This window comes from Macrobrachium nipponense, chromosome 24 (assembly GCF_015104395.2).
Source record: "Macrobrachium nipponense isolate FS-2020 chromosome 24, ASM1510439v2, whole genome shotgun sequence".
Classification (NCBI taxonomy): domain Eukaryota; kingdom Metazoa; phylum Arthropoda; class Malacostraca; order Decapoda; family Palaemonidae; genus Macrobrachium; species Macrobrachium nipponense.
The window spans coordinates 25,060,947-25,074,875 of record NC_061091.1 but is presented as its reverse complement, the minus strand read 5'-3'; the positions used below and the strand labels follow the sequence as shown (position 1 = coordinate 25,074,875).

At 37.7% G+C, this 13,929-nt stretch overlaps 1 protein-coding gene across 1 annotated transcript in view; it reads right to left on the bottom strand.

Annotated features, from left to right (window-relative positions):
- The window catches only part of LOC135202558 (uncharacterized), a 19,226-nt gene extending 7,705 nt beyond the window's left edge, over positions 1-11,521 (bottom strand). The window contains exons 1-5 of the mRNA XM_064232040.1: positions 11,509-11,521; positions 11,263-11,387; positions 9,922-10,128; positions 8,581-8,665; positions 1,461-1,653 (exon numbers count right to left, since the gene is read on the bottom strand). Of these exons, the coding sequence (XP_064088110.1) occupies positions 1,461-1,653; positions 8,581-8,665; positions 9,922-10,128; positions 11,263-11,387; positions 11,509-11,521 (623 nt within the window). The remainder of the gene's footprint in view (positions 1-1,460; positions 1,654-8,580; positions 8,666-9,921; positions 10,129-11,262; positions 11,388-11,508) is intronic.
- Positions 11,522-13,929: the final 2,408 nt, after the last annotated feature.

Here is a 13,929-nt window from a genome sequence, read left to right as displayed (position 1 = left end):
TTTCATGTCACCAACACATCATCAGTCTGCAATTGAAATTCAACATTAAAATAAACTTAAAAATTACAGTAGAAATTAAAATTACAATAAAATTAAAAAAATAATCAGAACGTTAAAATAGAGAATGATAAGAAAACTACCTATTCATAAAGAAGGAAAGAGCTGAGTGACTAAAAACGGTAAGGTTTGCATACAACGTAAACCTTACCGTTTTTTAGTCACTCAGCTCTTTCCTTCTTTATGAATAGGTAGTTTTCTTATCATTCTCTATTTTAACGTTCTGATTATTTTTTTTTAATTTTATTGTAATTCTAATTTCTATTGTAATTTTTAAGTTTATTTTAATGTTGAATTTCAATTGCAGACTGATGATGTGTTGGTGACAACATGAAACGTTTCTTAATAATAAAAACACGTGTACATGACTGTCGTCTGATTGGACACCTCTTTCCTTTATATTTATGGCGTTTTCCTGATGGATTGGATAGTTATAGCTAATATATATATATCTATATATATACTATATATCTATATATATATATATATACAGTATATATGATAGATATAATGAATTAGTATATATAGGATATGTATCTATAAATATATGAAATATAATGTATATATATATAATATATATTATATATACTATATACTATAATATATCTATATATATATATATATATTAATTTAGTATATTAATATATATTATGTACATATGCAAATATATATATATATATATATATATATATTATTACATAATATATACGCATATACATATCACTGTCAGATCTAGCAGACAAAATTCAATATGGAAAAAGAAAGAAAAAATTCACAGGAGAAAAGGCTTCGTGATAAAAGACCCAAAATCCAAAGGAATAGGAAAATATCAAGGAGAAAGAGGGTGCTGGAGAAAAATGCGCGCTTGAGAATAAGAAAAGAACAACAAAAATCAAGTTAAAAGAAATGCAAGGTAAAAACATGAAATAAAAGACATTGAGACAAAAATGCAGAAGTTCCGTGGAGGAAATACAAAAAATCAGACAAAAGACATTTATTATATGAACGTCACATCTATCTGTCTATATACATATAGGAATTTTTTCATTTTGACTCTCTCTCTCTCTCTCTCTCTCTTCTCTCTCTCTCTCTCTCTCTCTCTCTCTCTCTCTCTATCTATATATAATATATATATAATATATATATATATATATATATATATATATATATATATATATATATTCATTTACTTACCTCTTTCATTCACTGGTTTAATGGTCAAGTGACTTGCTAATTCATTTCGTTTATTTATTTATTAATTGTCAAAGTTAATTATTAAATAGATAAATGGATTAACAAATTAGTCATTCAATAAACTAATTAAATAATAGACAAATGAATAAACTTATTAACTAATTATTTAATAAAGTAATAAAAACAAAAACGCCCCTGAGCCTATTTACCTGTACGACACATTGGCAATAAGTTCGTGAAAGGTGAAATTGTAGGTCCGCATGACGTCATCAATTTTGACACTCGCCTTCTGGATGATGTCACGGACCTTGTCCTTTTTCGACAGGAGGTCATCCGTCATCGTAAACGGACTTCCGGTCATCAGCATCATCACGTTGTACGTCTCCGGGTCGATCTTTAGGTCTGAGAGGAAAATCATCGTCGTCATCATCAGGGGACCTCGAAAGTTCATGCAAAGGAGGCTGTGCATTACTGGTCTCAAACAAGTCTCCTTGTGCTTTAAGAATTACTTACATTTTTTTATTCATTCTCTGATTTGGTAATTTACTTTTCTTATCTAATAACTGATCTCTCTTTCCTTCATTTATTATTACCTTCCGTTACTTCTTCCCAATGAACACCATATTCTTTGGAAGTTTGGATTTCATGTCAGTGGCCCTTGTGGGTTTTTTTTATACAAGTAGGGTTCATCTTCTAAATAATAATAATAATGATACTAGGTATTATTGAAAGATATTGCTGCATCAGCTGCGTTCAACTTGTAAAGAGTCTTCCCTATTCTTTTTATAAGAGCTTTCTATCTGTTACAACAATTGGTGAGTAACACGTCAATATGATTCATCAGGAGGACTTAATTTCAGGGATATTTTGCATTAATTGAATTATAGAAAGTAAATAAAATGTGGAGGACATAGCCAACAGGGTTACATACACTATTATGGGAATAAATCAAATTTATGTGTAGCCAAAATCTTGTAGTGGCCAACGTTTATCCCGGTATCATCTGAGTATAATCCCGGCAGTGGGTCGGAGTAGACTGTAGATGTATCGGTATCGGTATCTGTCAGGATCTACTCAATATATGGTGGTAGGTCGGCGAGGGTCAACCGCACGCTGAATTCTCACTGGTTGGTGGCGCAGTGCTTTTCTCCTGTTGGCTGGAGAAAGTTTCTCTCAAGCCATTTCTCATCGTTGAAGGTCGTGCTGCTGCGACCTGGTAGCCCGTCGAAGCTGGGGCATGACATCACTGGATGTTGTGCAATGTTGTGTGAAGTCATGGCAGCTGGAATTTTCATTGGCTGCTGATCTGCTTGCCTCGTCTGGTGTTCGTGGGCTGGGGGTGTCACTTGGTCTGGCATTATTCATATATATATTCACATGCCTTCTTAAGTCGGTGGGGAGGAAGAGCACTTCCTGTGTCATATTTAGTGAGTACTTCTCCTGTTGTATAAGGAGCGCTTTCAGTAGTCGTAAAAATCACTGGTTAGGGGCCCCGCTGTCTGTCCTGGTATGGTTCTTAATCACTTCTTCCTGTGCATGGCAAGAAATCCTCTTGGATAGCTTTGTAGAAGTCATACCAATGTAAGAGCTGGGACATCCAAGGGTGGGGCATAAGAATTGGTAGACAACATTTGTCTTTTGCTGGCGGGGTTGGGTTGTTTTTCATGAAAAGGTCCTTGGTATGTCAATTTCAGTAGTAAATTACAGTTTCAAGTTCTTTGTCGACTTCTCTGATCATTTTCTTTAATGCATCCTCGACCTCATGGTGACGTGCATGCATTCTTGCCTTGTAATACAGCTTGGTCTTTCACTCTCACTGTACCAGCGATCCAGTGCTGTACGGATTTCCTTATTAATCAGTCAATTAAGATATCCAGTACTGATGAGCATCTGAGTGACACAGTCGAGTTCTTGGCGAGTGTCCTGGCAGGAAGAACAGTGTGTGAGGGCCCTCCAAATGTAGGCCATGACCATAGTGTTCTTAAACCTCACAAGGCACTCGCTGTTACCATTCAGGCACGGACCTAAGTTTGACTGATTCATGTAGACCAAAGTTCTTGGCCCATCATCAGTCTTGGTAACAAGGACGTTGAGAAAAGGGAGCTGGCCGTTGTTGCTGAATTCAACAATATCATTCAGCGAACAGCACTGCTGGAACATATGCTGGACAGCTTCAACCTCATCCTCGTCATCTGCTTATACAAAGATGTCGACGATATATCTTGCATATTTGCGGGGTCTTCTAATGTTAGAGAAGACTCTTCCACTGTGCCCATATAAAAGTTTGTGCATAGGAAACCAAGTGGAGAATCCATCATGACTCCGTCTTTTTACTGGTACTCCGCCATCTTGATCAGAATGAAGGCTGCTGTCTTGTCTGCTCAGCATACATTAACGTCCTCTCATTGGCATAGGCCCTTGGCTGCCTCATTCATCTCATGGAAGAGGATACCACTATTATATGTACCACACTCCGTGAGGGCTTCTGCAAGCAGGATGGGCTGCAAGGAGTCGCTGGTATGGACGAGGTTGCAGCTACATACTTTGTATAGCATCAAGCCCACCAGTAAGAGACCACTTCAAGCAGACGATTGCTGTTTTCCAATTCTTATGCCCTGACCACGGATGTCCTGGCTCTTACATAGGTATGACTTGTATGAAGCTGTCCAAGAGGATTTCTTGCCACGCACAGGAAGGAGCGATTAAGAACCATGCCAGGACAGCGCACCAAGAATACTAAGATGGGCGGGCCCCACACCAGCGACGTTTGCAGCTACTGGAAGCGCTCCATATACAACAGAAGAATCTCTCACTAAATACAACATAAGAAGTGCTCTTCCTCCCTATCAAATTAAGAAGGCATATGAACATATATATGAGAATAATACCAGAACAAGCGAATACCAGACGAGACAAGCAGCCCAGCAGCCAGTAAAAATTCAAGCCATCGTGACATCACACGCCATGCTACACCCAGCAGCGCAATGCCCCAGCTTCGAGGGCCTGCTAGAGTGCGTGACCTTCAATGATGAGAAGTGGCTTGAGAGAAACTTTCCTCAGCCAAAAGGAGGAAAGCACTGCGCAACCGACCAACAAGAATTTAGCATGCGGTTGACCCTCGCTGACCTACCACTATATATGGAGATCCTGAAAACATCTACAGTCTACTCTGACCCACTGCCATGATCACACTCTGATAATACAGGGTGAAAAGTTGGCCACTACAAGATTTTGATTACACCCAACATTGATTTATACCTATAATAGTGTGTTTAACCTGACTGACAATGCACTCCATATTTTACTTACTTTCTATGATAAATTAATGCAAAATATCACTGAAATTGACTCCTAAAGAATCACATTGGTTTGTTACTCGCCAGTTGTTGTAACAGAAAGTTGTTATTAGAAGAATAGAAAGACTGTTTACATGTTGAATGCAGCTGATGCAGCACTATCTTTCAAAAATACCCGTTCGAAAGAGCAGCTCCTTCTAAAATAATAATAATAATAATAATAATAATAATAATAATAATAATAATAATAATAATAATAATAATAATAATAATAATAATAATAATAATAATAATAATAATAATAATAATAATAATAATAATAATAATAATAATAAGCAACCCGACGGGGAGAGGATATAGAAGAAGGATGGTCAACATCTGGAATGAGAGGAATAACACCCCCAAAAACAGAGCAGAGGCTGGCAGACCAAGTAAGGAACATAAAGAAAAAGAACTGGCTCTCCCCAACAGAAAGAGAAGAACTGGAAAGGGATATGTCACACGACAACGAATTACACGAAGACGAACTGAGAGACAATGCCACAGAAGACGACAGGGATGATGAGGTATCAAACAACGACACACGAAGAAACACCGACGAAGTAACATACAGGACGGAATGGGTAGAAAAGATTAGACAATGGATGGAGCCAGATACAGAGAGAACAAAGATCCCCTCCATGAAAGACTACAACGCCAAGAAATTAAGGGAGAAAACAAGTGAGGTCAATGAAATAATGGGCATAAAACACACCACCAGTATCACAGAAACAAATAACTTGGCATATGCAGGAGCAAGATTAGTAGCAGAACTGATGGGGATACGAACACCACCAGCACAACCAACCCAACAGAAACCAAAACAGCAACCTCCTTGGAAAAGACGCCTGGAAAAGCAAATCATGGTGATGAGATCTGACTTGAGTAAACTGAGAGAGATGGCAGAAAAAAGGCTAAGAAGCAAGAAAACAAGGGAGGAACTCAACGAGAAATACAAAGTACAAGAGAGGGGACTAAAAAACACAATAGAAAATGTAAAACAGAGGCTTAAGGCCAAAGCACATAAGATCCAACGGTACATGAACAGGAATAAGGGATACCAACAGAACAAACTATTCGGAACTAACCAGAAAAGACTATACAGCCAACTAAGAGGGGAAGACAACCACCAAGAAATTCCTGAAGCCAAACGAAGTAAGAGACTCTGGGAAAACATATGGAGCAATCCGGTATCACACAACAAACATGCAACATGGCTCCAGGAAGTCAAGGAAGAAGAAACAGGGAGAATAAAACAAAGATTCACAGAGATCACGACAGACACAGTCAGACACCAACTAAAGAAAATGCCAAACTGGAAAGCCCCAGGTCCTGATGAAGTCCATGGATACTGGTTTAAAAACTTCAAGGCCCTACACACACGAATAGCAGAACAACTCCAGCATTGTATCTCAAATCACCATGCACCCAAATGGATGACCACAGGAAGGACATCCTTAGTACAAAAAGACAAGAGTAAGGGAAATATAGCCAGTAACTACAGGCCTATCACCTGCCTACCAATAATGTGGAATTCACTAACAGGTATCATCAGTGAAAGGCTATACAACTACCTAGAGGAGACAAACACCATCCCCCACCAACAGAAAGGCTGCAGAAGGAAGTGTAGGGGCACAAAAGGCCAGCTCCTGATAGACAAAATGGTAATGAAGAACAGTAGGAGAAGGAAAACCAACCTAAGCATGGCATGGATAGACTATAAGAAAGCCTTCGACATGATACCACACACATGGCTAATAGAATGCTTGAAAACATATGGGGCAGAGGAAAACACCATCAGCTTCCTCAAAAATACAATGCGCAACTGGAATACAATACTTACAAGCTCTGGAATAAGACTAGCAGAGGTTAATATCAGGAGAGGGATCTTCCAGGGAGACTCACTGTCCCCACTACTCTTCGTAGTAACCATGATTCCCATGACAAAAGTACTACAGAAAATGGATGCCGGGTACCAACTCAAGAAAAGAGGCAACAGAATTAACCATCTGATGTTCATGGACGACATCAAGCTGTATGGTAAGAGCATCAAGGAAATAGATACCCTAATCCAGACTGTAAGGATGGTATCTGGGGACATCAGGATGGAGTTTGGAATAGAAAAATGCGCCTTAGTCAACATACAAAAGGGCAAAGTAACAAGAACTGAGGGATAAAGCTACCAGATGGGAGCACATCAAACACTATGAATGAGACTGGATACAAATACCTGGGAATAATGGAAGGAGGGGATATAAAACACCAAGAGATGAAGGGCACGATCAGGAAAGAATATATGCAGAAACTCAAGGCGATACTCAAGTCAAAACTCAACGCCGGAAATATGATAAAAGCCATAAACACATGGGCAGTGCCAGTAATCAGATACAGCGCAGGAATAGTGGAATGGACGAAGGCAGAACTCCTCAGCATAGATCAGAAAACCAGGAAACATATCACAATACACAAAGCACTACACCCAAGAGCAAATATGGACAGGCTATACATAACACGAAAGGAAGGAGGGAGAGGACTACTAAGTATAGAGGACTGCGTCAACATCGAGAACCGAGCACTGGGGCAATATCTGAAAACCAGTGAAGACGAGTGGCTAAAGAGTGCATGGGAAGAAGGACTAATAAAAGTAGACGAAGACCCAGAAATATACAGACAGGAGAATGACAAACAGAACAGAAGACTGGCACAATAAACCAATGCACGGACAATACATGAGACAGACTAAAGAATTAGCCAGCGATGACACGTGGCAATGGCTACAGAGGGGAGAGCTAAAGAAGGAAACTGAAGGAGTGATAACAGCGGCACAAGATCAGGCCCTAAGAACCAGATATGTTCAAAGAACGATAGATGGAAATAACATCTCTCCCATATGTAGGAAGTGCAATACGAAAAATGAAACCATAAACCACATAGTAAGCGAATGTCCGGCACTTGCACAGAACCAGTTTAAAAATAGGCATGATTCAGTGGCAAAAGCCCTCCACTGGAGCCTGTGCAAGAAACATCAGCTACCTTGCAGTAATAAGTGGTACGACCACCAACCTGAAGGAGTGATACAAAATGATCAGGCAAAGATCCTCTGGGACTATGGTATCAGAACAGATAGGGTGATACGTGCAAATAGACCAAACGTGACGTTGATTGACAAAATCAAGAAGAAAGTATCACTCATTGATGTCGCAATACCATGGGACACCAGAGTTGAAGAGAAAGAGAGGGAAAAAATGGATAAGTATAAATTTCTGGAAATAGAAATAAGAAGGATATGGGATATGCCAGTGGAAATTGTACCCATAATCATAGGAACACTAGGCACGATCCCAAGATCCCTGAAAAGGAATCTAGAAAAACTAGATGCTGAAGTAGCTCCAGGACTCATGCAGAAGAGTGTGATCCTAGAAACGGCGCACATAGTAAGAAAAGTGATGGAGTCCTAAAGAGGCAGGATGCAACCCGGAACCCCACTCTATAAATACCACCCAGTCGAATTGAAGGACTGTGATAGAGCAAAACAAAAAATAAATAAATAATGATAATTATAATAATAACCAAGGGTCTGTGAAACTCCTGCACTCATGGCTTTCCTCTGCTTTCACTTTCACAGGCATCCACCTACTTCAGTGTCATCTAAAATTCATAAATCTTAATGGGGCAAATAATGGAACCTCAGAACAAGGAAAGTCATAAGTAAGGGAAAACATAAGCCTGAAGCGAATTCCAAAGTCCGGTATTGTAGGGAAAGAATCGGCCAGTGAACAGAGCAATATAAGGATTACTTATTTCCACAGTGCAAATATGGGAAGAAATTACCAGACGCGTGTAACGCACTAGTTTGAGAAAAGCAAGGGCACTTTCCTAGTGCTAAACAGAACACGGGCTGCAATAATACATGTAGGAAACCAAAAAGCCATATTTTGTGCGCATGTGTGACCCTATAAGTATTAGCAACAACTAATAGCTACTGGTTCCTTACCGTCGAGTTTTTTCTTGGAGAAAAAGTCCTTATTGCAAATGGCCAAAGACGGCAATAACATCTTTCGGGACCAACGTATTCCTGTCTGAAGAATTAATAGTTTTAGGACAGAATTATATTTAAGATGTATATATATATATATATATATATATATATATTATATATATATATATATATATATATATATATAAATTATGCATATTATGATAATGGCAGATTGCGTCAATATGACGTCGCATTTGCACGGCTCTGATGAAATTACCGTGAAGATTTAGTATCCAAATAAATATATCTACAGACCATTATGTAATAGCTAAGTATTTTAACTAAAATTGTACATGAATAGAGGAAAATATTTTGTTTGCTAATATTATTAGTCATTATCTAAAGAGGAGAGGGGGAAATAATTAAAGAATATAAAAAGTGAAATGGAATAAGAGAGGGACAAGGACTTTTAGTTCAAAACAGAGCCAAAATAAAACCATTAATTTCCTAATGAAAACAAAATTAATCATTTACAGCAAAAGGACAAAATGAAAATCGTGTCCACACGATTTCGATCTTTTGCACGCAACAGAAATGAAAGCAGACAATTACATGCAAATAAACAAATGAATAAAGAAGTGATTAAATCAACTGAATGTAGCAATGATTAGAACAAAACAAAACAATAAACAACAAATAAAGAATCTGAAAAAGTAATACATATATTTCATTTGCTAACTTTGCAAATTAATATCTAAGGCGATGACAGACGAAAAGAAATTAAACAATACTACAAGAAGGACGGAGCAAGGAAGAGGAATCAAGACCCTTTGGTTATAAACGGAACCCCAAGAAACGAAAATTACCTTCCTCAATCATTATTATTTTTTCAAATAAAATCAGACAAGTACGCAAAAGTAAACGAAAAATAAAATTTATAATAATGAAATCCGAGTGGATCTTGTTTGTCCTCCCCGGGTGGCAGTAGGGGAGACATGACACAGCCATCCACGCCCTGCAAGCCGGTTTGTCCGCCACGGGTGGAGGCGGGGTAGTCAAGGGAACTGGAGGATAGGGGAGAAATTCACCCTAGTCTTGCAAACCTGTTTGCCCATCCCAGGTGGGGGCCAGGGAGGGGGAGACAGCAGTCACTAAATTCTACTAGAAAACTTAAAAATCCAGTAGCTTAAATAAATCATTTAGTCATTACGTGGGACTGCCACAAATGCCAATAGGGACATTTACATCAACTTGTCGGATTCCAGCGCGCGTAGCGCACGCCAGCAAGCTCGTATTAAATAAACAAAACAAACGAATGAACTAATGATCTAAAAAATAAAAAAGAAATAAAAAAACCTGCGTCATTTCGCTCCTCTGCACGAAATCGTAGAAGTATTTGCCGCTGACCATCACCAGGAGGACGGAGCAGGAGAGAATGAAGGCGATCCAAAACAGGCCCAGGAGATTGGACCGGTTGTACCATACGTGTCTGGGACCGTGGATGGACGTCTCCTCCACGGCGAACGCGATCATCTCCTTCCACCCACGTCGGCGGGTGTGGTCCTGCGAAGGACGATGGGCTTTTAGAAGTGGTCAGGATTTCTGATGGAGTCTGACCAAGTTCGTTGCAACGCCAGTTTTATGTATACGGAAAAATCTGTCGTATCTTTTTTTTTTCATCTGAAACCTTCAAAAACTGCTTTGCTAAAAGTATTGTAAAGTTTTTCTTTATTTTTCAAAAGCAACAACAGGAAGTTGAAAGGTGAACAGGAAATAAACTGAAGAAACGCTCTTCCCTCTATTTTCCTTCCACGTCCACCATGTAAAACAATAATTTTGCAAGCTAAGAAATGTTAACGATTGAAAAAAAATTTTGCCTTCTGTTCAATAACTAGTTTTTTTTACCTTACCCCACATATAATTTTGGACTCTCTTTGGGCTGTATCAAAAGTTTTCTTTTTCTTTTTTTTGCGGCGACTGGATATTTGGTCAATGAAAAATGAAAGAAGTTGGACAGCTAATTTGGACGAGACCAAAGAGGGCGAATTTGATATTCGTTGGTAGTTGGTTTAGTTCACGAAACAAAATAGGAACAAACATCGACTAAGAATACGATAAAAATATTAAACATATCCTGTGGAAACTAACTTGGTTTATTTAACAATTCATAAGTAGAAAGAAAAGTATCAAATACCAGCCAAAAAAAATAGTAAAAATAATTTAATCATATCCCTAGACAAACGAAAAAAAAATATCGCATTATTATACTAAACACTTCATAACACGGCGAAGCACATCAGGTTGGAACAACAAAGCCGTGTCTGCATCCGCCTCATTAGTGAAAAGATACACACAAATCATGTTTACACGGCCTTGTTTGCTTTCCTTGTTTGGTCACAGACAGTCGTCCTAATTGCCTGGCGGGGTTTTATCAAGAGGACTTTGTCTTCTTAAGGTTTTTTGAAAGGTTCTTATGATGGTAAGGTTCATGTTTAAGTCTTTATAAAGTCCCTGGCGTCTACTTGCTATTTTCTCTTCTATGGTTTTCATAGACTGGGTTCTATTTTCATGTATGTATATACATTCATACATACATACATACATACATACATACATATATATATATATATATATATAACACACACACACTTCAGAGAGAGAGAGAGAGAGAGAGAGAGAGAATCAGTGTTTCCATACCTTAGGATTCTTCAGCACAGAGCTCTGGTGAACAACAGGCCTATGCTGAACTAGCGATTGTGACATCATCGTCATTATCTTCGCTTCTTCTCTGATCTCGTCTTCTGCCAAATGTAAAATAATGCCTGAAAAAAGAAAAAAGACATTCAGTATTCCCAGAAGTCTTCCGCCAAACTTTAGCACCAAGTTGTACCAGAGAAGCTTTTGAATCAAGCAGCAAATCTTTTAACAATGCTGGAGACATACTGACGTCATGCATGTTTGGAGAGGTGATGTCACGAAGGCATGAAAACTCGCGACTTCTAATTTGTCGTTACCACAGGCTACTTCATGAAAAAATTGATGGTAAAAACGTCAAATAATGTGCCCGTATTACACTACCTCGATATTCATAATGTCTGTACTTTGATGTTCCCCAGAAAGAAATATGCACCGTATTTTCTGCGAATAACTTTCCAAGCGTCGAGTGGAAAGGGGGTAAAAATCCCCAAGGGTGGATCTTTCATGAATGGCTCTTTTTAGAAATGTAAACAAAGAGAGAAGGATAACAAGAGATTAAATCTTCACGAATCGAATACCACGCACAAAGAAAGCAAACAGTGAGAATAATGACAAAATACGACGTACACGCACATCCCACTTCATCTCAGAAGCGTGAATTATTTTTTTTTTTTTTAGTGGCAGGTGTATCCTGAACAAAGAACAATTACCTTCTGACAAATTCAGAAAGAAAAAAGTCCCCTCTTGTGAAAGTCTTCTTGAGGTATACTATTAAAACCATAAGAGGTTCACAATAATAAAAATTGTTGCGAGTTCGTGTATAATAATTTAGAAACCCTTTTCAAGTTATACACGAACTCGCGACTATTTTTTTTATTGTGGACCTCTTAGAACATTAAATGAATTGAATGAATTGAACTGAATCTAGAATGTAGGCCAAAGGCCAAGCACTGGGACCTATAAGGTCATTCAACGCTGAAACGGATATTGACAAAGAAAAAGTTTGAAAGGTGTCACAGGAGGAAAACCTCAAAGCAGTTGCAATATGAATCAATTGCTAGGAGAGGGTGGAAAGAAAGATGGAAGAGAGCGAATATGAAAGGAGGTACAGTAAAGGGAACGGAAGCGGTTGCAGTTAGGGGCGAAGGCAAGCTGCAAGGAACCTTAAGTAATGCCCACAGTGCACCGCATTAAGTACACTGACGACACTAACTACCAACCCCCCACCCCCCCACCACCACGGGAACCATACCTCATGCTGAAGCTTTTAAAGACTCCTTCGTCCCCTCGTCACGACGAAGAGGGCACGAGATATATTAATATTCATCAAACGACTTAATATTATTGAATATATATATGAGGGCGTCCATGCGGGAAAAAAAGGCACGAAAGGTTATTTCCTTCCAAATTTAACAGAACAAGACAACCTGCAAAAACTGGCATAATAATATAGATAAAGAAACGAAGACATAGATATCCTCACTCGTCAGTCAGTTGGTTTTCTCACTTCAACTTTCTCAACTACAAGGCGTGATCCGACCTCCAGCTAACTCGGGACACGTGCGAGACATTCCCCCTCACGGACAAGTTGTAAACCTTATATTCCAAACTTGAGTGTAAATTGAAATGTGCTAAAATAGACGGTCAAAGAAAGCCTAGTTTCACCAACGAAAATTAAAACACATTATTTTTTTTATTTTATTTCCATTCTCATAAATAAATCCTAACATTCCTGTATCTTCAACTCAACGCGAAATACCTTTTTCAGACTTTTTAGGCTCTTCCATAGATCTTCCTAACAACAACCCCCCCCCCCCCCCCCACAACCCCGCCGACAACAACAAAATAGCTTGTAGGTGTACTCACCGAGTAAGTGAAAATCCTACTTTAGATGCTTGAACTGTGGAAGGATAAACAATTTGTTTTGTTAAAAAAAATAAGTAAAAAACTTATTTTTTCTCTAAGATGTAACTTATTTGCTTTATTCGTTCATCAGTCAGCATTATTATTGCAGAGAAAAATACAGAATGAAGAATGCTAAATATATAGTAACGATAATGGCAATTACAATTATTATGAAAGTTTTGTCATTATTACTGTTGTTATTGTAAGCCAGATGTTTTTATACAAACAGACGTAGCAAAAATGTAACGAATGTATTAAAAACTGTATTGGCATAACGCTGCGAGCTTAATGTCTCAAATTATATGAAATAGTAAAATAACTGAACAAGTATATAATCACATGATCTTATTTGTGCCTATAAAAATAGTAAACAATTGTTTAAAACAACCCAATAACATATATATATATATATATACTATATATATATATATATATATATATATCTCTATATATTATATATATATATATATATATATATATATAATATATACATATGTATATATATAGTCCCTTTAAATATGTATATATATATATATTTTATATTATTATATATATATATATATATATATATATATATATATATATTATATATATATATATATATAATATAATTTATACTACCTATATACTCACATATACAAGTGTACTTTACATGGATGAATGAAATAAATGTGCAGTTACTTGTACCATGGAATCAAATCATAAAAAAAGACCGCACTGCCAATACTGTATTCACAAAACAGAAAAAACAAAACAAACCTA